This window comes from Pristiophorus japonicus, chromosome 8 (genome assembly GCF_044704955.1).
Source record: "Pristiophorus japonicus isolate sPriJap1 chromosome 8, sPriJap1.hap1, whole genome shotgun sequence".
Classification (NCBI taxonomy): domain Eukaryota; kingdom Metazoa; phylum Chordata; class Chondrichthyes; family Pristiophoridae; genus Pristiophorus; species Pristiophorus japonicus.
The window spans coordinates 202,538,260-202,563,698 of record NC_091984.1 but is presented as its reverse complement, the minus strand read 5'-3'; the positions used below and the strand labels follow the sequence as shown (position 1 = coordinate 202,563,698).

At 40.6% G+C, this 25,439-nt stretch overlaps 1 protein-coding gene across 4 annotated transcripts in view; it reads right to left on the bottom strand.

Moving 5' to 3' along the window:
- Positions 1-779: 779 nt before the first annotated feature.
- Positions 780-25,439, bottom strand: part of glt1d1 (glycosyltransferase 1 domain containing 1) — a 90,146-nt gene continuing 65,486 nt past the window's right edge. For all 4 annotated transcript variants that reach the window (XM_070887776.1, XM_070887778.1, XM_070887777.1 and 1 more), the window contains one exon: positions 780-3,571. In XM_070887776.1, coding sequence (XP_070743877.1) covers positions 3,425-3,571 — 147 coding nt within the window. In that variant the 3' untranslated portion in view covers positions 780-3,424. The remainder of the gene's footprint in view (positions 3,572-25,439) is intronic.

Sequence of the window (25,439 nt, the reverse complement as noted above, 5' to 3'; positions counted from 1 at the left end):
GTTAAAAAATAAATCCTGAATGTTCCTGAAAACTGAATACAGCAGCTAAGTGTGTCCATAATTCAAACAATTTTCTGCAAGTGATCAAGTTCAGCATGGTGGAAGGACTTAAAAGTTCAGAATACCATGACTCCGGTTATGCCAATATTGATCTTCTAATTAGTTCATTGGATGTAGATGGGGTAAGCCATCGGCTGTGCTGCTTTAGAGGTCCCCTGATTCGCTATTATGGTCGCTGCAGCATATTCAAATTATTTTTCCAAGAAATTTCAGCGTATGCTTGCAAAGCGAAGTTTGACTTGTGGAATGGCGTAATTTCCAGCATACATCACTGTTGCCGGAAATTCTGGGAAAGAGGTACATCATTTTGATGGGATTCTGAGAATAAATGGCAAGTTCCAAACTTCTCCAAAGAGAAGACCATTGAAGTGGTGCCCTGCTTGGACTTCAATCACACAATCATAGAATGATACTGTTATATATGTATACTTGTATTTACCAGAGGGCTCATCCCCTGGAGTCCCAAGGGATCCCATAATTCCTTGGGAGCATAGGTATTTAAGGAGGCTTCACAGGTTGGAGAGGCACTCTGGAGACCTGCAATAAAAGACTGAGGTCACACTTTACTTTGAGCTCACAGTGTTCAGTTTGACTCTTTCTCCATACACAACAGATACAGCACAGAACGAGGCCACTGACAAGGTGTTCTTGCTCATTGAGAGAGAAACTGGTCATTCTTATGCCTTAATAGTAAATAAACTATTCTGGAACAATATATCTCGAGTCCAAAAACACTTTTTATTGATTGATACTTCACAACTTTCATTTTAAAACATGAAATATGTGCATTTATAAACCACAACCCCAATATAAAAATAAAGCATATTATTTTGTCCTCCAATAAAAACTAAGTGCATGTATATGTGATGGAGGACAAAATAATAAGTGCATGTATATGTGAAAGCCATCCTGTTCAGTACACATTAACATTTTTACTTCCCTCTTGATCCCATCATTAGCTAGTGGCAGTTTTATAATATCTCATGTTAATTTGCTGAACATGAACACTCACCAGAATCATCCCGAATGGCTGATAAGTCTTTTGCTAAAATGTGTATCAGAGGATCAAAGTTTGCCATGTTATTTTCATGAATGGTGAGATTTACAGACTAGACTATTGGTTTCTTCTGGTACCCGAGGGTAACTTCAACCTAGGCATAACTGAGAATAAACTAAGAGGTTGCTTAATCTACCAGTAGGTAGTTTTATTATAATATTTGTTTTTAAAAAAACAGTACAAGGATGCTTTTATTATTCAAATGGAAGTGATATAGTTAATGCCTCATTTTTAAATGCTGATATTTGAAGTTGAAGATATGGTTAAAACAGAAATCATGTCAAGTGAGTTGTCCAATAACCAGCAGTTTACTAATATATATAATAAAATGGTGCAAACAGCAAATGCTACCATCCACATATTCCATCAAGCAGAATGGCATTACTGAGCGATGTTGTTATAAACAAATTACTAGGAAAGTCTTTATAGGTCTTTTGATAGTGAAAGACAACATTAATTCAAAAGGCTGCAAAAGTGCTCCTGAAAAGAGTAGAATTAAAGTGTATTCTGTGCTAGCAGTATAATGACCACCAGCCCACATGATTACATTTAATTTGTGTTACAATGGCTCGCTCAAACCAACACTGATCTTCCAGGGTTTATATGGAAGGTGGCCTTAGAGTCCAATACAGACACCTACTCAAGACATACAATGTTCCGAAATTAAATATGTTTGCAGATCTGTGCAAGACCGATTGTAACTTCAGACTTTAGCGGCCATATCTGAGCTGAAAGATGTTCTTTTTAAGTCTGGTAATGGAATATGTTAACTCCCGAGCATTGACATAACAGATGTTTGGGAGTACATCTACTGCAAATCTGCAGCTGTAGGGTTGTAGACAGAAGGGGGTTAAATTTCACTTGATAAACATGTGCTTCAAATCATTTTTTGAGGGCTTGCTGCTGTTTTTAAAAGATAGTCATTCCCAGAAACATCTTTAGTGATTTTGTTTGCTATGTTAATACTGAATTGTGGGAAGCCAGATGTCTTGACTGAATGATAAGCTTCTCGCTCTTTGGGTAACATACACAATAGCGATAGACTATTAAATTGCTAGTTTAAAGAAACTGTGTAATTGTGCAGAGGTCAGGAAAAATGAGCTGTTAAGGAAACCAATGGCCACCAAAATGGTGAGACATTTTCCTCAGTGGAAGCTACAGGCAGGTGGAGTACAAGGATACAAATATCTGACCCCACAGGTATCAAAAATAAAAGTCCTAAAATGGGCATTTTAGTCACAAAACAATTGCAAATGCTGGAAAGCTGGATAATAACAAACGTCCAGAAATACATAGTTCAGTCAGTAACTGTCAAATGAAAAAAACATGTTAATATTTTGGATAGCAATCTTCAGGCCCTGTCTTTTCTCTTTAAAGGTGCTGACTGACGTTGTTTATTTGCAGTATTTCCTGTTTTGATTCTAATCCCAAATGTTCCCAAAATTATTTCCAAATGTTACAGTAGCTTTTGATACCAGCGCCAAACCCAAGTTTGTACGCACTAAACAGAGTGAAATTGATGGAAAGTAAATAAAGTGTTTAAGGGATACATTTCATCATCAGGAGACTACTGACAAATAATGTACCACCATGATTAACAGTGCAAATACTATTTAGTGGTTCACTCAATTAACACCCTGTTTTAATCTAGATCTCATCGGTAGTGATACAGGATTTCCATGCTGTGCTATCATGGTGTGTGCAGGGGCATGCACATATATATATTAATACTTCACTGAAATGATTAACAATTGACTTTAAAAATAATGCTGTTTCTCTCTTCCCCTCCAATTTGTGTTGTTGAATAAGTGTCTGGCTACAGATTATCCTTAATATTGACTTAAAAAAAAACAGGTTGTCATAAGGTCTAACTCTAAACATTGTTCATATAAGTAACCATGGAATTGTGCTGATCTCAGGAAAAATACGACCTGTTGAAGCAAGCACCAGCAAGATGGGACTTTCTCCATGGGTGCTGCATGCAACAATATTCCAATGGCATGGATTTATTTAAACCTTGATAACTCAGGGGTTACAGAAACAAATAAAAAGTAATGTATAGGTAGACTAGATGGACAAATTTAACACCAATAGGTCACACAAGCTAAATCCCAGTCAAGAATCTGGCCACCTGGAGTAAACCATCATATATTGCTGCAAAATATTACCCGATCAACAATTATGATGCAGAAAATGATTTTAACATTTCTTTTCAAAAGCCACTCTCATAAGATTCATTCATTTCAATAAAAAATCCCAGCTGTTGTATAAGAAAGCTGCCTATCTAAAGTATTGCACCAATGCCATTTAAAGCAGGTTTGTGATAAGTTTCTGATAACTCTCTTTTTCTGTGTTCCAGGAATGGTGTTTCTCGACATATTCTTTGGCTTTAGCCACAATGCTTTCCTTCAAACAAGTATCACTGATCAGTCTTTTTGATAATTCAACAAATTCCTGATTGAGAAGAAAAGCACAACAGAATCAGAATTTCACTCACATAACACAATTCCCAAATAGATCTTTATTAAAACATATAGTAACAATGTTTGCTCAGAGAAATTATATTCCAGTGGTGCAGCAATCTCGCTCCATTCCTTAACGGAATTATTGTCAGGTCATTTTCTATTCCTCTGCTGGTCTACGCTTCACTGACTTGTTTAAGATGATTGGATTGGGTGTACTCATCATTTCGTTGCTATGAAAATTGGTTGAATAATACAACTGATAACCCTTAGTCCCAGAGTTAGTAAAAGAGTACATTCGTCTCTTCCTCTCCAACACCCAGCAACAGTACCATTACTTAAATAATAAGGGGAGCAGATATTACAGAAAAACTGTAAGCCTGAGGAAAGAGCTACGATACTTATAAACTAAAGCATCAAAAATTAGACGAGCCAGTTGAGTTAGTACTCAGCTATGAGTATTGAAAATATTCATAGTAATTAAATAGAGTGAGTAATGTACCATAAAAGAATAGTTGTCCACTGGGATTTCCTGCTTAAATTTTTTTTTCTTTCTTTGAAGTGATTCATTTGCAGGTAATTCGAAGCTATACATTGTAATACAAGTCCATGCTTTGAAGTATTATTGTATGGTGCAATCTATGAGAAATAGGATGTACCGCTTGTGGTTTGTATGAACTGCATTAAATTCAGTGTATACAAAACTGGAAGCTCAAAGATATATAGAAACTGTACTGGGTACTCATGGGTGCATTAATAACATCGGTATTAATATACAGCATGAAAAATGGAAAATGCTAGAAATATGCAGTCAGCATCCGTAAAGAGGAAAAAAACAGCTTATATTTCTGCAGTGTATCCTGCATCAGAGCTACACAATCCAGACATTATAACTTGTCTTTTCTCTTTAGAGATGCTGATAACCTGCTGTGTTATATTCAGCTTTTTGTTTTGCTTTCCGATTCGCAGTTTTTCTTTTTTTGTTTAACTGAGACAGCATTCCAGTCATATCCAAATGTTTGTCAATAACAGAGTATCATAGCTTCTTCTCTGTAATAAGCGGTATTTTTATAAGAAAAAAATACACCTGGATGAAACACATGTGTCATGTCTAATTAAATCTGATGGCACTCCAGTCTGCTATTGCTAAAGGTAAGTGCTATTGAATATAGGTTTTCATTAACTCACTTTCGTCCACGAGGTATTGAATGTAAAAGTCAAATAGCCAGTTGGTGCAGGATGAAGGAGGCACAAATTACATACTGTGCCCCACCCACCCCAAATTAAGCTTGCAACTCGTCCCCAGCCTAACCCCATATATATGAGAGCAAGAGAGAGACCAAGTAATTCCCACCACCTACATACAATTAGCACTCAATTGCTATACACCACTTAAGTATAATTAGCATTGAAGAGACAATAATAATTACTTAGGTCATCTTTACTCAACTTTCTTTCAAAATATTGGCCTGGAAATTGCGGTCGGAAGTTTGCCACCCGAGACTTCTCCGAACCGCCAGAAAACTCCGCACTTACCTTGCGTCTCCGGAGCTTCAGACTCTTGCCGTCCTGGGCCTGTAGGCGTGCTCCTTCGTAAAGGCCCACACATTCCAGGGGCACATACGGTTCGCAAACATCCCTGAGATCATGTGGGCCAGGCAAATAGCCCAACTCTGCACCAGCGAAAGTTCATTTACAGCAGAGGCATACAATCTGTCAAGGAGAAACTTGACAGATCACAAGTTCTGAGTTTTCGTACATGCGCATTGCATGTGGAAACACAGAACCCGCGGGGCCATTCACAGCACTTATGACGGCGTACGCACGCTGTCATTGGCCCCATAAATTCTGGCCCTTTATATTCAATTGCCCAGGGTTTGTGTTTTGCTATTTTATTATGCAGAATCAGATTAAAAGCGGCTTTAATATTTCAGTAGCTTCATAACAGTCCACAGCCTATAACAAACACGCCAGTATTGTACCCTGTATGAGTTATATTGCTCCTCAGGGCAAACTTTACAGAGAATATTTAAACAATCAATAGATGGCTCTGAAGCTGGTTTTTTATTTCCTACCCTTAGATCTTTAACAATGTTTTCTTATTCTAAAATGTTTTGTGTCTTAAAAGTCTCAAGAGGCAGCATGCAGATGAGGAAAAAGAGGGCAAAGGATATATCCTTGGGGAAACTGCAGAGATAACGTGCAGGAATGTGTTATCAACAGAATGTGATGGGGAATGCATTACAGGAAATGTGATGCCTGGAGGAACCAGTATATGCAAGACTTATAATATATTTCTAGTGGATCCCCCATTGCGTCGTTGATAGGACATTGGAAGAATTATAATTCTCTTGAAAATTTATTAAATAAAAGCAGGCATTTGCAAATTCCCTGAAATTTGATTAAATAAAAGTAGTGGCCATTTGACAAAAATGGGGCCAGCTATTTAATCTTCTGGGTTTGCACATACTTATTAAAACCGGCGGCTGTTTAATACAATGGGATTCCTCCAACATCCATTAGCTAAATAAAAGCAATAAATACAAGGTTCCAGAGAAAATCATTCAATAAATAATAGCAGCAAGCCCAACAGGCCCCTCACAAAACATTTAAAAAGACCCCATGCAACCTTTTAGATAAAAATAACTTAACTGTAAAACTAGATTGACAAATGAGCCTAATTTGGTTCATCAACTTGTGATTGCTATTGATAAAGAATTGCGAAGACTATACCATATAGTCACTAGATGGCATAGCTATATCATTTTTAAGATTTTGCGTTTGAAATCCAAAAAGATGCCAACCAAAGATATGTTGGGGGCTTGGGCTGGATTTTATAACAAATCTTTTCACTACACTTGCAGTATATTTGTGAATTTCTATCATTTTAGTAACATGAAGCTTACAGAAGACTGTAAACTGAAAGTGCCAGTAAAATATTCAACCCGAAGGGGTTTAATATTCCAATTAAATAAAAAATGAAAAATATGGGAAGCTACAAAATAAAAACAAAAATACACCATATACTATTTTCAGCTATCATATTTCACTTACAAAAGGTTATTAGCCAAAATAAACGTTGTCACCTTAATATACAAGGAGCAGCAGCCAGTAAACATTTGTAGAAAATATACACGATGTATACCTGGGAGTGATAAGGAGAATCATACGGTTTATGAATCTGAATGCTTTGTTGGTTTGTAAGCATTATAAGGTTTATTTTGTGAAAAATAGCCATAGACAATTACAGTGCTAAAGGAGGTCATTTGGCTCATCGTATCTGCACCAGTTCTTTGAAAGAGTAATCCATAATGAATCCCATTGCCCTGCTCTCTCATAACCTTGTACCTTCCACTGCTTTAAATATTTATCCATCTTTCCCATAAAAGATGCAATGGTTTCAGCCTTAACCGTTCCCTGTGGCAAAACATTCCATGATCCAATAATCCTGCGAAAAGAAGTTTCTCCTCACCTCCATCAACACTCTCTTTTTGACAATTTTAAATTAAAGATCTCGTGATGCTGACACCCCAACCAGAAGAGTCTTTCCCTATTCACACTATCAAGGTCCTTCATTAACTTCTAAAACCTCCATTAGATCTCCCTTTGCCTCCTCCACACCAGAGTAAATAGTCCCAGTATTATAACTGTAGTTTCTCATCCCCCATGTCATCCGTAATTTTGAAAGCTCTCCACTAAACACACTAACAAAAGGGAAAAAGGAGAATCTGAAGTTTGTAAATCTTGTAAAGAAACACACTCTGAAGCTTAGCTCTCATGGTTCATGGCAATCATTTCAGCCTCTCAATACGTTGCTGCCTTTAAAACATTGCAGAATGTTCTCCATATAGTAAATAAATACTTTCTCCCGGGGCTTCACTACTTTTTATGCAAATGTTGTCTGTTCATTCACATTGCATTTCTCAAATAAAGGCATCCTGAAATCCCATTTATTTTAAAAAGCATTCCATTTGTAGGTAGCACAGGTTGTTACCAAAAAAAGTACAATTTTTACAAATTTGAAAGTTCATCTATTAAATTCCAAAGGGCCACTCCACAAGTCAAGCCCCAACTTAATTTTTTAAAACCACAGCCAAGTAATGTTCTTGGTTCAATCAAGGCGGGGGCAAAAATATATCCAGATGTATTTTGAAAAAAATGATTTTGTAGTACCAGTGGAAAGAGCTCAAAACCTTAACATAAATTATTTTGGAACAACCTATCTTTGCTGCTTGACAATGCCATTATGTCAACAAAACATTTCACTAAAGGGTCTGATGGACAAAGACAAATAATTCTGATGGAATTACTTTGCTCCGTCTGTCTACTACTAGAAGGATAACTAGCTGTTTTCTTATGAAAATAGAGCAATTCCTTAAAGGCAACACCTGTCCACCACAATCGTTTTGATAAAGAAAAAAAAGTACATATGCGGAAAATTTGAAACAAAAAATAGAAAAAAGTTGGAAATACACAACAGGTCTGTCATCAGGACATTTCAGCTGTAACCCTTTGACAGGATTGCCTTTTGTCTTTACGATACAGTTCCTTAAAATCCACGTTATAAATTCCTAAAAGTATTAGTGATTAGGTTCAATGCCCATTAATATCACAATTCTTCCAAGTTGGTAGGAGAAACAGAGGAATGAAGGTCAAGAACGTGCCTTACAAACATGTACAGCGTATGCAATGTCAACAAAGTCAAACTAATACATAACAAGAGATGCCTGCATTAGTTATAATGGGCCCAAATTTCCCCAGAGGTTACTCCATTTTTTTTTGGAGCAACTTGATTTTTCTGGAGTATCTTAAAAATCCCCATTCTGCACATTTAATTTGCGCCAGTGTAAGCGAGTTAGTTAGGATTTTTTTTTAAGTTTAGTTTAGTTTTGTTCAAAAGAGGGCGTTACCAGCTACCTACGCCTGTTTTGGCCATTTAAGCCAGTTTGGACAGCTAATAGTTGCTCCAAACTAACTTAGGCCAGCGTATGTGGCCACTTGTGGCCCGCACAGAAAACCCTTGCGGAGAGTTAAGAAATCAGCGCAGGTAGCCTCCAAATGAGTGTTATGATAGGAATGTTAGTTTAAAAAAAAATCCCAAACAGCGAGACTGGACAGGGTGTCGGTGCCATCAGTCTGATTAAACTGAGTATGGTGTTTTTACAAGAATAAAAATGATCTTGTAATGAAGGCTGAAGTATAGGGGCCACTTAAGCAAGGGGAGGATTTTCTTTGTAAATAATAGATCAAGAGCACCAACGCTTTCACCTAATGGATTCGTGTGCGGCATCATACCACATTGGATTTTGACTTCTGCAGCACCAAAGAATTGCCCTGACAAGGTTTAGAAATTTAAAACGTTAGACTTAACAAAAAAATCATGTCAAAATGTAAACTTAAATTTTGGTGTTCAGCATTGCGTAGTGTGACTGTGATAATTAGTCATATTTTAGAATTCTATGCAGTAGTGGGTGAACTGTAAGATACTGCAGATAGGGAATTTTTAGTAAAGATAGCTAGATATCAAAGTACTGGAAAATCTTTGAAGATTCTTTTCTCCCCCACCCCCGGATCAAAACTCTCCCTCCCCCCCGCCCCCCCCCCCGATCAAAACTCTTCCCCCCCCCCCCCCCCCCACCAACCTGTTTCTTGTAGCCCTCAGTGTGGGAAGGCAGCGGCCAGCCTGTGCGGCAGGCCACTTGGCCCGGGATAGAGGCGGCGAGCGTTGGGTGCGGCTCACAGCCTGCAGGACGTGCTGGGAGGGTGAAGAGCTACTGCGCACTGTTTTCGGCACAGGGCTGTAGCTCATCCCCGCCACTCCACGATAAACGCCGCAACAGGACCCGAGACACACAGCAGAGCGGCCAGAATCCTTAGCAAGCTTTTTGGCACCGTTTTGAGCGCACAAAGTCGCCGCATCTCAGGAGGGTGCGCCGGAAAAAGTGTTTCGGGAAATTTGGGCCCAACGTTGCTGTACTTATTAGAAATGCTGAAATCAATATCCCTTTCTTAATTGACAACACATGTAACCTCGCTTTCAAACACTGGCACTGTCAAACAAATGCTGTACGTGGTGGATTTGACACTAACATTTGTAATGTACAAAGAATGTATAAATGATTAACACTTAATTTACATGTACTCTAACAACATACTCTTATTGAAGTAAAACATTTTCTGATATATTTCTCCAAGATTCAGCACAAAAGTTTACAAAAAAACTTTGCAACTGTTACAAGAATGATAATGTGTGCATATTTTAGATGCAAGGAAAATAGAATGGGGCAATTTGCTCCGGTTCCTTTAGGCGTTAAAGAGCCTCCGTCTGATGTGGCCAAGATGGGGCCCTCAGCTGAAACACCGGTTTAGCCCATGTTTAGCGCAAGACGCCATCTTGGTAAAGGCGTTGAAGAGCCGCCAGGAGGATCGTTAAGGGGCTGATTGACACTTAAATTGCCTGCTGGCACTCATTAACGAGGCTGCATGGCATTTTGGTGGATAGCGCTTGACCCAACACCCTCTAACAGCATGCTGCTGATCGGGAGTTAACAAGTCGTTGCTAAGGATTACAAGCTCTACTTAAAAGGCAGATTCACCTTTTACTGTATACTTGCTGCTGGAGGTTTGAAGAGGTCTTTTGAAACACGTCGGGAGACTTTCTGGGACAGTTTGTCAACGCACTCTTATTGAAGTAATCCAACACTACCAACAGTTAATCCAGCAATTCTAAGGACTTCACCTAAAAGTTGGACACCTTACAGAGTTACCAGGAGAAAGTGAGTGCTTGGTCATGGGCATCTTGCTAAGGGCCCTCCTTGGTCTGTAGGATAAACGGGAGGACGACATGAGGCCATGCAGAACAGCACCAGCTTCAACAGGAAAGATGGACAGGAGGGCGAGGTGGACTCCTTACCCAGTGGGTGCAGGACATCCCACTTCATCTGGATCTCTTCCACCAGGACCTCGGTCCCTGAGCCACCTTGCATTGTGTGTCAGCCAATGCACTCCACACCTTCAGTAGAAGTGTGTCCATGGAGCTCACATATACTGCTCCACAAAAATTGCTTCTAATCAGCGCTTGAGTGCTAAACCTGCAGATGTCTGATTTCACACTTCCAGGCAAGTTCAAAATATGTTAATCAGCAATTAGGACCAAAATTGCATGATAAAACAGACATGTCTTATTAGCACAGAACCCAATTAGTGCCAGCTTTCACTGTTTCACCAAAATGACTCCCAATACTCTTTTTTTTTTAAATACAAATTGAGTGGGGATGACAGGAACATTTGACTTTCTTGTGGCTTTAGCGGTTTCTGTGTTGTTCTGTCAACTGTCAAAACTAGTAATGCTTTCAGAATTCCAGGACATTTGATAAATGATCAGAGTTCTAAACGGCAGTGGGTTATTTTTATTACAACAGATTTTGTAAACCAAAATAAAATGTGGAACACTTATTAAAATGTGAATTACAGTTTTGATTTTCAAATATGTGGATTCCAGATTGAAAAGAAAATTAATTGTGCTGACAACTGTAGATTTAGAATTGACAGAGTCCTATCATTTTTGCTGAGGGGCAGTAAGTGTATTCAGTCATTAGCCACACAAAATTTTACAGCTTGTAAAATACTCAGCATTCCTTTTACTACTCAGTGACAGTTAGAGGCAGAAGATTCAATTTCCCTTCTCCCCAAGCCTGATTCACACAATTAAGATGAAAATGCAAGTTTATCGGTTTAGTCTTTGTGCGACTCCATACAGGCACTATCTATATGCCCCATCTGTCTGCGAATATAATAACCCATCAATCAATTAGAATCTCTTAATTTTATTTCATTTAATGCATCAAAGCTCATTATGTGATATATATTGGGTAAAATTAAACAGATGCTGCCACTAAATTATCACTTAACCAGCAGATCAGCTCCTGTGTGACATTGGCTGCTGTAACATTAGCCAATGATTCACACTGAAAACCAGCATTGTATTTTACATCTTTCCAAATAGATGCAGGATGCTGCGACATCTTTTTGTCAACTGTGAAATGCCAGCTGCAGCAAGCACAAGCACAGCAACTGAATCTGACTTTTCTATGTCTAAGAAAAGCTAAACCAAAACAAATGAGAATATTTTAGCAAAGCTTAGTACAGATAAGTATTACTACAAAGCATACTAGTAACTATTTTCATAGTCATCTTAGTGATGGAATGCAAAAACATCCCAATATTCCTTTCATACTGTAATCTCAGCTACGTGAACTTTGTTCAGCAGATGATTAAAAAGAATGATTCTTCAATGTTCCATTTTTACACCAGACCTGTTTCAGCAGAGATGGAAAATGCTTGCTGAATTTTTGGGTTAGTGTATGGTAAAAGTGATTCAACCTTTAAGCGATTGAGTAACCTTCTCTGCACTGTTTTCAAATCTATAATAATTATGTTGAAACGGAAAGCATTTGAAGCTAGGTGTGCTGATGCCATTTTCGCCAAACATATTGCACCACGTAACTTCCAGAAGCCAACTGACCATCTAACTAAAATAGCTGGCAGGTTTGCTTGGGGAGGCGATGGGGGTGGGAGGGCACTTGCCTGACACAGCCGGCAGCTCTCGATTAGCTGCCGGGTTTCTGGAGTCCTGGGAAACCTGGCCCTCAACCATTAAATCCAAATGGTTGCTAAAATCTGAGGCACGCAACCTCATTAATATATTCTAATTACGAACCTGCTTCTCTGCTCATGAGTGTTGTGAAAGTACCATCACCATAAGGAAAGTAGTGGTTCAAGGAGAAATCCCATCACCACTTTCTTTGGGCATCTTGGGGATGGGCAATAAATGTGGCCTCGCTAGTGTCACCACACCCCAAGAACAAAGAAAAAAAAAGTATAAAAGTAGAACTGGATTGTGGTATGGTCAATTATTCTGTAATACAAACCAACAGTTCTACGCCGGTTGTCCATCACGCTAAACAGTATACATTTAAACACGTGTCTTTAGATCATTATCATGAATAAATGTTTAATATAACTACATTTTTAATTTGATCAGACTTTCAATATCCTCAAGTTAAATTTTTAATTCTTAATTAAGTATAACTATAACTTTCTTTTGAGCTAGAAGTATTTTCACTAATTTTTTTAAAAACTGGTTACTTTTGCAAGTGTATTACCTCATGCACTCCTGATAAACAGAAATTACTGCTTGAATATAAACCATTTCAGAAATGGCAATTAAGCAAATGATACCAGAAGTTTATCAGTAGAACTATTTGCTGAGAAGATTCCATACTGTCTTAGCAGAAATTCTTCAGAATGAATATATGGGTTAAGAAAAATTGGGATTACAAGATGATGTGACATTATTAAGTATGTGCAATTATTTTAATAAAAAACACATACAACCAACGGGATCAGAGGAAAGCTCTGTGGGCTAACCACATCCAGTCGTGAATGGTGCTGGACAACTAGGCAACCAACAGGAAGGAAGGAGGGAGGGAGGGAGGAAGAAGAAAAAAGGAAAGGAAAGGGACTAAAAGAAAGGGACAAAGAAAGGAAGAAATGCATTTATATAGCGTCTTCCATGACCACCAGACGTCTTAAAGCACTTTACAACCAACGAAATACTTCTGGAGTGTAGTCACTGTTGTAATGTGGGAAATGCGGCAGCCAATTTGCGCAAAGCAAGGTCCCACAAACAGCAATGTGATAATGACCAGATAGCCTGTTTTAGTGATGTTGATTGAGGAATAAACATTGGCCAGGACACTGGGGATAACTTCCCTGCTCTTCTTCGAAATAGTGTCAAGGGATCTTTTATGCCCAGCCGAGAGAGCAGATGCGGCCTTGGCTTAAGAACATAGAAATAGGAGCAGGAGTAGGCCGATTTGGCCCCTCAAGCCTGTTGCGGCCTTTAATAAGATCATGGCTGATCTGATCACGGACTCAGGTCCACTTCCCTGCCCGCTCCCCATAACCCTTTATTCCTTTATCGCTCAAAAATCTGTCTATCTCCGCCTTAAATATATTCAATGACTCAGCCTCCACAGCTCTCTGGGGCAGAGAATTCCACAGATTTACAACCCTCAAGAGAAGAAATTCCTCCTCATCTCAGTTTTAAATGGGTGGCCCCTTATTCTGAGACTATGCCCCCTAGTTTTAGCTTCCCCTGTGAGTGGAAATATCCTCTCTGCATCCACCTTGTCGAGCCCCATTATCTTATAAGTTTCGATAAGATCACCTCTCATTCTTCTGAACTCCAATGAGCATAGGCCCAACCTACTCAACCTATCTTCATAAGAAAACCCCCTCATCTCCGGAATCAACCTAGTGAACCTTCTCTGAACAGCCTCCAATGCAAGTATATCGTTCCTTAAATACGGAGACCAAAGCTGCACGCAGTACTCTAGGTGTGGTCTCACCAATACCCTGTAGAGTTGTAGCAGGATTTCTCTGGTTTTATACTCTATCCCCCTTGCAATAAAGGCCAGCATTCCATTTGCCTTCCTGATTACTTGCTGTACCTGCAAACTAACTTTTTGTGTTTAATGCACAAGCACCCCTAGGTCCCTCTGTACTGCAGCAATTTGCAATTTTTCTCCATTTAAATTATAATTTGCTTTTCTATTTATTCTGCCAAAGTGGATAACCTCACATTTTCCCACATTATATTCCATCTGCCAAATTTTTGCCCATTCACTTAGCCTGTCGAGATCCCTTTGCAGATTATTTGCATCCTCCTCAGAGTTTGCTTTCTCACCCATCTTTGTATCATCAGCAAACTTGGCTACATTACACTCTGTCCCTTCATCCAAGTCATTAATATAGACTGTAATTAGTTGAGGCCCCAGCACCGATCCCTGCAGCACCCCACTAGTTACTGTTTGCCAACCAGAAAATGACCCATTTATCTCGACTCTCTGTTTTCTGTTAGTTAGCCAATCATCTATCCATGCTAATATATTACCCCCAACCCCATGAACTTTTATCTTGTGCAGTAACCTTTTTAATGTCAGAGCCAAAAGATGGCACCTCCAACAGTGCAGCACTCCCTCAGTACTGCACTGGAGTGTCAGCTTAGATGTATGTGCTCACATCCCTGGAGTGGGAGTTGAATGCACAACCATCTGATTCAGAGGAGAGTGAGCCACAGCTGATACGAAGGAGGAGGCAGCTCTATAAAAATCCCTAACCTCAATCATGGAGGAGTCCAGCATACCAGTGCAAAAGACAAGGCTGAAGTGTTTGTAAGTGTCTTCAGCCAAAAGTGCTTTGTGGAAGATCCTCCTAGGTTGCCAACATTATAGGTGCCAGTGTCCAGCAAATTTAGTTCACTCCATGAAGCAGCTAGAAATAGCAAAGACTATGGACCCAGACAATATCCCCAATGTGTTGGTAAAGACCTTTTTATGAGAGCTAGCCATTTCCTTACAGTAGATTTATGATACTGTCATCTACCAGACAATGTGGAAAATTGTCCAGGCATTACCTATCCATTAAAAACAGAACAAATTAAACCTGGCCAATTACCACCCTATTAGCCTTCTCCCCATCATCAGTAAAGTGATAGCAGGAATCATCAATAGTGCCACCAAGCAACTCTTAATTACTAATAACCTGCTTATTGTTTGGGTTGTAAAAAGCGTCAGCTCCAAACCACATTACATCCTTGATCCAGACATGTATGCAAGAGCTGAATAGCATAAGAAGATAACATAGGAAATAGGAACAGGAATAGGCCACACGGCCCCTCGAGCCTGCTCCGCCATTCAATAAGATCATGGCTGATCTGATCATGGACTCAGCTCCACTTCCCCACCCGCTCCCCATAACCCGTATTGTTAAAGAAATTGTCTATTTCGGTCTTAAATTTATTCAATGTCCTAGCTTCCACAGCTCTCTGAGGCAGCAAATTCCACAGATTTACAATCCTCAGAAGAAATTTCTCCTCATTTCTGTTTTAAATGGGCGGCCCTTTATTCTAAGATCGTGCCCCCTAGTTCTAGTCTCCCCCATCAGTGGAAACATCCTCTCTGCATCCACCTTGTCAAGCCCCCTAATAATCTTATACGTTTTGATAAGATCACCTCTCATTCTCCTGAACTCCAATGAGTAGAGGCCCAACCTACTCAACCTTTCCTCCATAAGTCAATCCCTTCATCCCTGGAATCAACCTAGTGAACCTTCTCTGAACTGCCTCCAAAGCAAGTATATCCTTTCGTAAATATGGAAACCAAAACTACACGCAGTATTCTAGGTGTGGCCTCACCAATACCTTTTTTAGCTGTAGTAAGACTTCCCTGCTTTTATACTCCATCCCCTTTGCAATAAGGGCCAAGATAACACTGGCCTTCCTGATCACTTGCTGTACCTGCATATTATCCTTTTGAGTTTCATGCACAAGTACCCCCAGGTCCCACTGTACTGTGGCACTTTGCAAACTTTCTCCATTTAAATAATAACTTGCTCTTTGATTTTTTCTGCCAAAGTGCATGACCTTACATTTTCCAACATTATACTCCATCTGCCAAATTTTTGCCCACTCACTTAGCCTGTCTATGTCCTTTTGCAGATTTTTTGTGTTCTCCTCACACATTGCTTTTCCTCCCATCTTTGTATCATCAACAAACTTGGCTACGTTACACTCAGTCCCTTCTTCCAAGTCATTAATATAGATTGTAAATAGTTGGGGTCCCAGCACTGATCCCTGCGGCACCCCGTTAGTTACTGGTTGCCAAGGTTATTTCAACAGGTTCCCTTCCATGCAATCTCTACCACTGAGAAGGAGATGGACAAGGGCAGCAATATTGAGTGAACACCATCATTTTCAAATTCCCTTCCGAGTTTTGTACTATCCCTTTTCCATATCCCATGATAAACCTCTCCTAGTTTTCAAATACACTTCCAGCTAGAACAATGCACATTTTCACTCCTTCTTCACATCCTCCTTTTTGCTTTTGCCCGAAAGATGCCTTGTAGCCATTTGGCTTGGTGTCATCGTGGCGATGCCTAGCTTTGGATTTCTTCTATAGGATTTTGTATGTCTATTTATAAACCACCAAACACATTCATTAATAGTAAACAAGCAAGTAAACAGCAGCAAAAGCACTGTAGATTTATACCTAATTTAACTATTCAACCTTGGAATACAGAAAAGTAATAATTCGTCACATACCCTGCACTAAAACACAATGTAAAACTGGACTGGAAATGTCCCTTAAATTAGGTTTTGTTGCAGGAGGTAGCACCGTTTGTTATTTTGTATATTCCAAGGGGGAATAATTAAGTTTCATATTACTGTAAATTTGTGTTTTTGCTACTGTTTACGTATCTATTTATTAATAAATCTGTTTTGCTAGGTTTGGCACCTCCTATTGGGTGCAATTCACCCATAATTCAACATTAATGGGGAATCTCACAGAAAATCCACAAGGACGCCCAAAGTATGAAGTAAAATTGTCCTGTTGATGTTTTTGCTTGGTGTCGAACTCATACTATACATGAACTGTGACTATTTGATACTGAAAATAACTAATGTACCATAATGATGATAATTGTGAAGGTTTTTAACCACCCCAGTATCTCTCCAAACTTCAGCATTTATTCCAGGTCTTGCTTCTAATATAATCATCATGAAGTCCACTGGTAAAAATGTAAGCTGCTAAGAGAAATAAGATCATACATCCTACATTCTCATCATTACATAAATCTTGAGGAAGGTGTTAATCTTCAATTCCTCAGTCCTATTAAATACTCGAATTCTGCTGAGCTAGGAGTTTAATCTTTTATCTTGAGGATTATTAGCATTGTTCCTATTAAAATGACAGTCTTGAAATTCATACCCTCATACTAGGTTTATTAGTATATGAAGCACACATAATCTGTCAGTATTTTCTATATAAAAAATTCATATACTTAATTTACAACAAATCATTTTCTGACCTATTACTATTAAATAAAGTTTCTGAAGTGTAGGTCAATGAAAAGAAAGATGATCTACTTTAAAACACTGATTAGGAAAATAATTTACCGATTCATTAAACTCCTCACTCTTCTAATTTAAAATATTATCCATAAATAACTTAATGGAAAAAAAAAAGTGAAATGGCATAAATACAAGAACAAACTTTGATTAATTGTTTCCTTTTGCATTTTAACAAAAAAAAGTAATTTGCAATCAGATTAGAACACGAGTTGATAATCTGAACTGGCAATACAGAACCACAAACGGGCCCCAGGCTGGCTGAGGTAAAACTCCTGGACTAGAAAATACAATTGAATGGGAATAGTACATCAGAACTTTGGGTATAGATTAGGTGTATCGCCCAGAATTTCTACACCTGTTGATCATATCCACTGTCATAACTTCAGTGGGAGATTGGAGGAACCCTCATAGAAACTGTGTAGAAGACTAAAATTCGCCTTTTCCGCCCTTTTTCCAGGGGTTCTGCCACTCTACCACCAAAGTTAGGGCAGGAGATTAGGAGAACCCTCGTGGAAATTCAGGGGCCGTATGTTAATCCGGATTAATGTAAGATCAAGTTGCATATTTATTAATTTAATTCACGTGTTATATACCCATCTGCTATATTAAACTCAATTTACAGATATGAAAAGCAAAATTGAGCATTTGTGTTTTGTCTACATCATTTAGTCCAGTTCATGTTCTTATATTCCTCTATTTAAAATAGCTCAGGATTCATTATTTAACTCATCCTTTATCTGTTAGTTGCCCCCACTATTTCTACACAATAATTACCAGATACTGCAATGCACAGGCATATGCGCAGATTATAAACCAAAAATAAGTGTAATCTGGAAGTGAATACAATTGAAGGAGTTGAAACGAGGTCATGTACTCCAAGAGCAAAACCCAGTGAAGGGAAGGAGTGGGGGGGGGGGTTAGATTAGTCATCTGAACCAGACAACAGATTACTACGGTCTCTGGGGTAACATTTATTTTTTATATTGCAACATTTCAAGTTTGTGTGAAGAGGTTTTTAAAATTTAAATAATGTATATCTGGGTGTCTATTTTAACCATGTATAACACTGCTATTTCTTTGTTGTAAGGTGGGGAAAGACAAATATTTCTCAGCAAATTTGAACAACTGAGTAGTTTCATTTGACAGTAATTAATAGACCGTTTCACATAATTCAACATGAAAGGTAAAGTGAGGAGCCATTGATCTCTTGTAATCACCTGATAATTTCTGACACCTGCAACTTGGAAAATGATCAGCACATCCCAGAGTTTACAGAAAAACTGAGAGATTTTTGCTTTATATGTTTACAATGAAAAAAGCTCTATTATTTCTGAACCTCGACATGACAACCATATTTGACCACAAAATATTTCTTAACAAAAGATTCAGTGATAAATTATACAAGGTAAGTTTATGAAGCAGGCCTTTTAGCCTATTTGATATTATCCTTCCAGAATATCAACCCTCCTTGCATAATGTCAATCCTACTGTCTAGTTGTTTCTTAAATAAGATCAGTGACCTGGCCGCAGCCAGGTTTTTCTGTCAGCCGGTTCAGCTGTTGATCATCCTCCACTTAAAGAAATACTGCCTGATGACTGCCACCATTTCACTCTGTGCCTCCTTGTCCTGCTGCCCTGACATATCTTATTGTTTTGGACTTACTTTCTTTATCCCATTAAGAATCTTTATCTTTCTCAAGAACCTCTCTCAGAAGTCTCCTTTCAAGACTGAAGAACCCAGGCTCATCAAGACTCCACTGTCCCATTTTCTTTATGGGAGAAGCAAAAGCATCTTGACCTATATGTACTTCTCAAAAAAGTACAGCATGTGCACCAAATAGAGGCACAAGATTGATTCTTCTTAGAATTTTACTTAGAACTTAGATGCAATGAGGTAAGACACTGACCTTTCTTCACCTATCGGACTAATTGGATAGCTCTTTCCAATGGTCTCCTTCTGTGCTGTATGGTTTTATGACCAGAGTTCAAATTCAGCCTAGATTGATGGGATGATTGTTTAAGTTAACACTGTTGTCAATCTCCTGGGCTGGAAATTCAACAACCTTGTGTCCGTTTTTCAGATATTTTGGGGGAAAACAGTGATCCGCTAATTTCGACGACGGTTTTGAAATATCGCTGAAAAGCGGACCGCCAGTGTGCAAGACTGGAAATAGCGCTATTGCCATAGTTTGGACTTTTGCTGCAGCCGTATTCTGGGCGAAAAAAACACCTGAGAAAAAGTGTGTTGCAGCCCCAAAAGCAGCGGCAGGTATGAAGACCTGCAAAAAAGGTAAGTTAAAGTTTTTATTTTTAAATTATTTTTCAGCGATTTAGTAGGTAAATGTTTTGTAATTTTTTGATTTTTGCTATTTTTTGTGTGTTTTCCCCTCTCCCAAGACCTCTCTCATAGCGGTAATCGGCCTCAGACTAAAGTTGGCGAGAACCGCGGTTTCCGCCGCGAATCCTCGTACAACGGCGATTTTTACCGCTGGCCGCATTTTGTGATGAAACTTAAACCTTTAATAAATGGTGGCGATCAGCGGTATTTTTGGCGATAAATGCCGAAAAAATACCGCTATGGCCAAAAGGCGAATTTCTAGCTCTATATGTTTTAAATTAACCACTGCTCCTCCAGCCTAATCATTCTTACACTCTTCTACTGCATTTGGAGCATACAATTGTACAATTTGTTAGCCTAGATTATGTGCTCGTGAGAATTTAAACTTCCCAAAGGCTAACACATCTGAGGGAATGCTGCATTGTTGGCGATGTCTTCCTTCAGATGCCTCATCAAATCAACGACCCACCCACCTGTTCCGCAGTTAAAAATCTCATGGCACTGTCCACGAAAAACAGATTAACTGGTTTGCCATCTAATTACTGTTTGTGGGACTTTGCTATGCAAAAAATGGCAGCCAGGTTTACAGAAATGCAATTCATTTGATGTAAAGCACTTTAATTTTACTGATGCTCCTTGGTGCCACACTCGGTCAAATGCTGCCTTGATGTCAAGGGCAGTCAGAGCATTTACTCAAAAATATCCAGCTGGATTAGTAGAGAAAGCAGCAGGCAAAGCAAATTCTTGATTACATAAAGCAGTGCATTAACTAAGTGACACTTCTGTGAAATGTAGAAATTTGAGGTGATTGTTCAAAATTCAGCACTTTCACTTCCGGAGATAGGAGGAACTCAGTCACAGTATTGGGCAAAAAGATGTAGCTTGACAACTGCCATATCCATATGCCAAACAAGATAAGGTTTGACCATTACTAACATTTGTAGTTCACTAACTCTCGGTTAGTAATGTAGTTCAGTGTCCTGGCCTCAGCAAATGGAATATAGGGCCCAAGTTTCGGGCCGCGCCTAGAACGGCACAGCCCCAACCTGGACGCCCGTTTTTCGCGCCACAAAGTGCGCCTAAAAAAAACTTAGATTCTTCGGCTCCCTACAGGTCGTTTGCAGCTCGGCGCGGCACGGCGCAGCGCAGCATGAGCTGTAGGGGGTGGAGCTAGGTCCCTGCGCTGAAAACAGTGCCGGGACCTCTGCACATGCGCGCTACAGTGGGCGCATATGTGCAGTAGCTCTAGGCGCCCAAAACTGTGTGGGAGGGGCCCGAAGCACGCAGCCCCTAGCCCTGGCCGAATGGCCTCACTGGGGCTGTGTGCATAAGGCTGCCTCCCACTTCTGCCCTACCCGACACGAACCGACCCCCCTCTGCCCACCCCCCCGACCCGACCTGCGCTCCCTCCCTCCCCCCCCGCCCCGTGCTCCTGACTGCCCCAGCCCCCCCCAGACCGGACCCGACCCGACCCGCGCTCCCTCCCTCCCCTCCCCGCCCCTGACCCGACCTGCGCTCCCTCCCTCCCCCACCCGATCCGACCCGCACTCCCTCCCTCCCCCCCTCCGTGCTCCTGACCGCCGCCCCCCCCTGCCCCGGACCCGACCCGCCACCTACCTGTAAATCTGGTGCTGGGGACGGGCCCTGCCCGAAGTCTTGGGCCCGGCCAATTCAGCCTCCCCCCCCGCCCCCTTCTCTCTCCCCCCCCTTCTCCTTCCCCTCTTCTTTCCCCCTTCTCCTTTCGACTCCTTCCCCTCTTCTTTCCCCCTTCTCCTTTCGACTCCTCCCCCCATGTCCCCCCCTCCTCCTCCACCTCCCCTTCTCCCCCTCCCTTTCCCCTTCTCCTCCTCCTCCTCCTCACCCCCCTTTCCCCTTCTCCTCCTCCTCCTCCTCCTCACCCCCCTTTCCCCTTCTCCTTCTCCTCCTCCTCCTCACCCCCCTTTCGCCTTCTCCTCCTCCTCACCCCCCTTTCCCCTTTTCCTCCTCCTCACCCCCCTTTCCCCCCTCCTCACCCCCCTTTCCCCCCTCTCCTCCTCACCCCCCTTTCCCCCTCCTCACCCCCCTTTCCCCTTCTCCTCCTCACCCCCCTTTCCCCTTCTCCTCCTCACCCCCCTTTCCCCTTCTCCTCCTCACCCCCCTTTCCCCTTCTCCTCCTCACCCCCCTTTCCCCTTCTCCTCCTCACCCCCCTTTCCCCTCCTCCTCCTCACCCCCCTTTCCCCTTCTCCTCCTCACCCCCCTTTCCCCTTCTCCTCCTCACCCCCCTTTCCCCTTCTCCTCCTCACCCCCTTTCCCCATCTCCTCCTCACCCCCTTTCCCCTCCTCCCTCCCCTTCCTCCTCCCCCCGCTGTCAGAAACACAGACACTGACAGAGAGTGAGACACACTGACAGAGACACACTGGGGGAGGGGGGAGGGGGGGGGGGGGGGGGGCATCCCAGCATGCTGTTGGAGGGCTCCCGGTGCTGCAGTCGGTAAGTAGAAAATGTTTTATTTATTGATTTAAAAAACAAATTATTTCTTATTAATTTTTTTTGGTTGATTTATTGATGTTTTTATCATTTATTATTGATGATGGCTCTTTATTTGTAAAACTGAAGTGTTTAATGTTTGTAAACTTCCCTTTAAACCCGTTTTCCCCCCCCACCCCCCACCACGCCTGATTTTTAACCTGCGTCTGATTTTCTCAAGTGTAGATAAGGTTTTTTCGAGCGTACAAAAATCTTCACTTACTCCATTCTAAGTTAGTTTGGAGTAAGTTTTCACTGCCGAAACTTTGAAAACAGGCATAAGTGGCCGGACACGCCCCCTTTTGAAAAAAAAATTCTGTTCCAAAGTGAAACTGTTCTAACTGACTAGAACTGGAGCAAACTAAATGCCGAGAATTTTAATTTCTAAGATACTCCGTTCTACACCAGTTGCTCCAAAAAATCAGGAGCAACTGAGGCCGAAACTTGGGCCCCATAATGTGGAGAAGTGTGAAGTTATCCACTTTGGTAGGAAAAATAGAAAAGCAGAGTATTTTTTAAATGGTGAGAGATTGAGAAATTGGTGTTCAGAGGGACCTGGATGTCCTTGTACACAAATTACTGAAAGTTAACATGCAGGTACAGCAAGCTATTAAGAAAGCAAATGGCATATTGGCCTTTATTACAAAATAATTTGAGTACAAGAATAAAGACGTTTTATTGCAATTATATAGGGCCCTAGTGAGACTGCACCTGGAGTATAGTATACAGTTTTGGTCTCCTTACCGAAGGAAGGATATACTTGCCATAGAGGGAGCACAACGAAGGTTCACCAGACTGATTCCTGGGATGGGGGATTGTCCTATGAGGAGAGATTGAGTAGACTAGGCCTATATTCTCTAGAGTTTAGAAGAATGAGAGGTGATCTCATTGAAACATACAAAATTCTTACAGGGCTTGACTGGGTAGATGCCCCAGGGAGGATGTTTACTCTGTCTGGGGAGTCTTGAACCAGGGGTCAGTCTCAGAATAAGGGGTCGACCATTTAGGACTGAGATGAGGAGAAACTTCTTCACTCAGACGGTGGTTAATCTTTGGAATTCCCTATCCCAGAGGGCTGTGGAGGCTCAGTCTTTGAGTATATTCAAGACGGAGATTGCTAGATTTTTTAATATTAAGGGAATCAAGGAATATGGGGACAATGCAGGAAAGTGGAGTTGAGATAGAAGATCAGCATGATATTGAATGGCGGAGCAGGCTCGAGGGGCCAAAAGGTCTACTCCTGCTCCTAGTTCTTATGTTCTTATAAGAACATAAGAAGTAGGAGCAGATGTAGGCTATCTGGCCCCTCAAGCCTGCTCCGTCATTCAATAAGATCATGGCTGATCTGATCTTGGCTTCAACTCCACTTCCTTGCCCTCTCCCCATAATCCTCGACTCCCTTATCTCTCAAAAATCCGTCTATTTCCACCTTAAATATATTCAATAACCCAGCCTACACAGCTCTCTGCAGTAGACAATTCCAAAGACTCGCAACCCACAGAGAAGAAATTCCTCCTCATTTTTGTTTTAAATGGGCAATCCCTTATTCTGAGACTGAATATACATGAGGGCTAGTAACTAATCATCTTCATTGAACGAAATTTACAATCAGAGATCTGTGTGTTCAAAAGGTTCTGATATTAACTTGGTCAGAACCAAATTCATGTTTCAAACAAAGACAGCCTGAGGAATGAAAGGCCCAGTTTCAGAAACCCAGACACCATAGATAGGGCATTCCTACATTGCTATATCTGCAAGACTTGGTGTTGGGTAGAAATAGTTGCAACATAATTATTTGGATGGAGTCCCTGATCCACCAGCATCTGAAGCTTGAATAATATTTTCATCATATCACACCCCAGTGAACTGAAGTGATGAGTGTGGCTTCAGTCGACAATTTACTAGCCATCTAAGGACACTGCCAATCAGGACCAGAATTTTAGGTTGAACTTGTTCTTACATCGAACAACTTCTCTTTTGACACCACTCACATCCTCCAAATAAAAGGTGTGCTATGGAACCCATATGGGTCCTAACTATTCATGTATTTTCGTGAGATACGTGGAACATTCTTTGTTCCAGTCCTATCTGATCTAGGCTGATCTGTGACCTAACTCCATATCGCCTTTGCTCCATACCCCTTTGGTTAACAAAAATCAATCAATCTCAGATTTAAAATCAACAATTAATCTAGAATCAATTGCCATTTGCGGAAGAGAGTTCCAAACTTCTACTACCCTTTCTGTGTAGAAGTGTTTCCTAATTTCACTCCTGAAAGGTCTGGCCCGAATTTTTAGACCATGCTCCTAGTTTTAATTCTTCGTTCCACTTCCAACTCTGACCTCGGCCTCTTACACTGTTCTAATGAAGCTCAAGGAACAGCACCTCATCTTTTGATTAGGCATTTTAGTCTTCCAGACTCGAGATGGAGTTCAACAATTTCTGATCATAACCACTGCTCCCTTTATTTTGGATAGCATGTGCTGGCAATGTTGCCATTTACATCCTATCTAGACTCATCTTTTGTTTCTTAACTTGTCCTATTATCATCTCATTTTGCCTTGCACCATCATCCCTTCTGCCAATTAATTACTCCTTCCACCCTACATCTCATAACCTTTTCCAGTTCTGACAAAAGGTCATTGACCTGAAACATTAATTCTGTTTCTCTCTCTGCTGATGCTGCCTGACCTGCTTAGTACTTCCAGCATTTTCTGTTTTTGTTTCAGTAGTTTCTTGTTTGTCTACCTTTCAATAGATGACTTTGTCAAGAACTGAATTGATCAACTTAGTGGATAGCCCATTTGAGTGGCTTAACAACACTTTGGTCAGCAGTGCAGTCCTGGGTCTCGGATGCCTATTATTATGGTGACTTTACCACCAGGCCAATATTATCTATTATCAACCTTCATTGATTAATGGCTGCAGAACAAATCTGGGTGCTACAACAATCAAACTGTGCATCCAATGTGCTTGGTAAGAGGTCAATCTGCAGCATTTCATGAAGATAAAATCTCCTCACCCAATACTTCTGTTAACT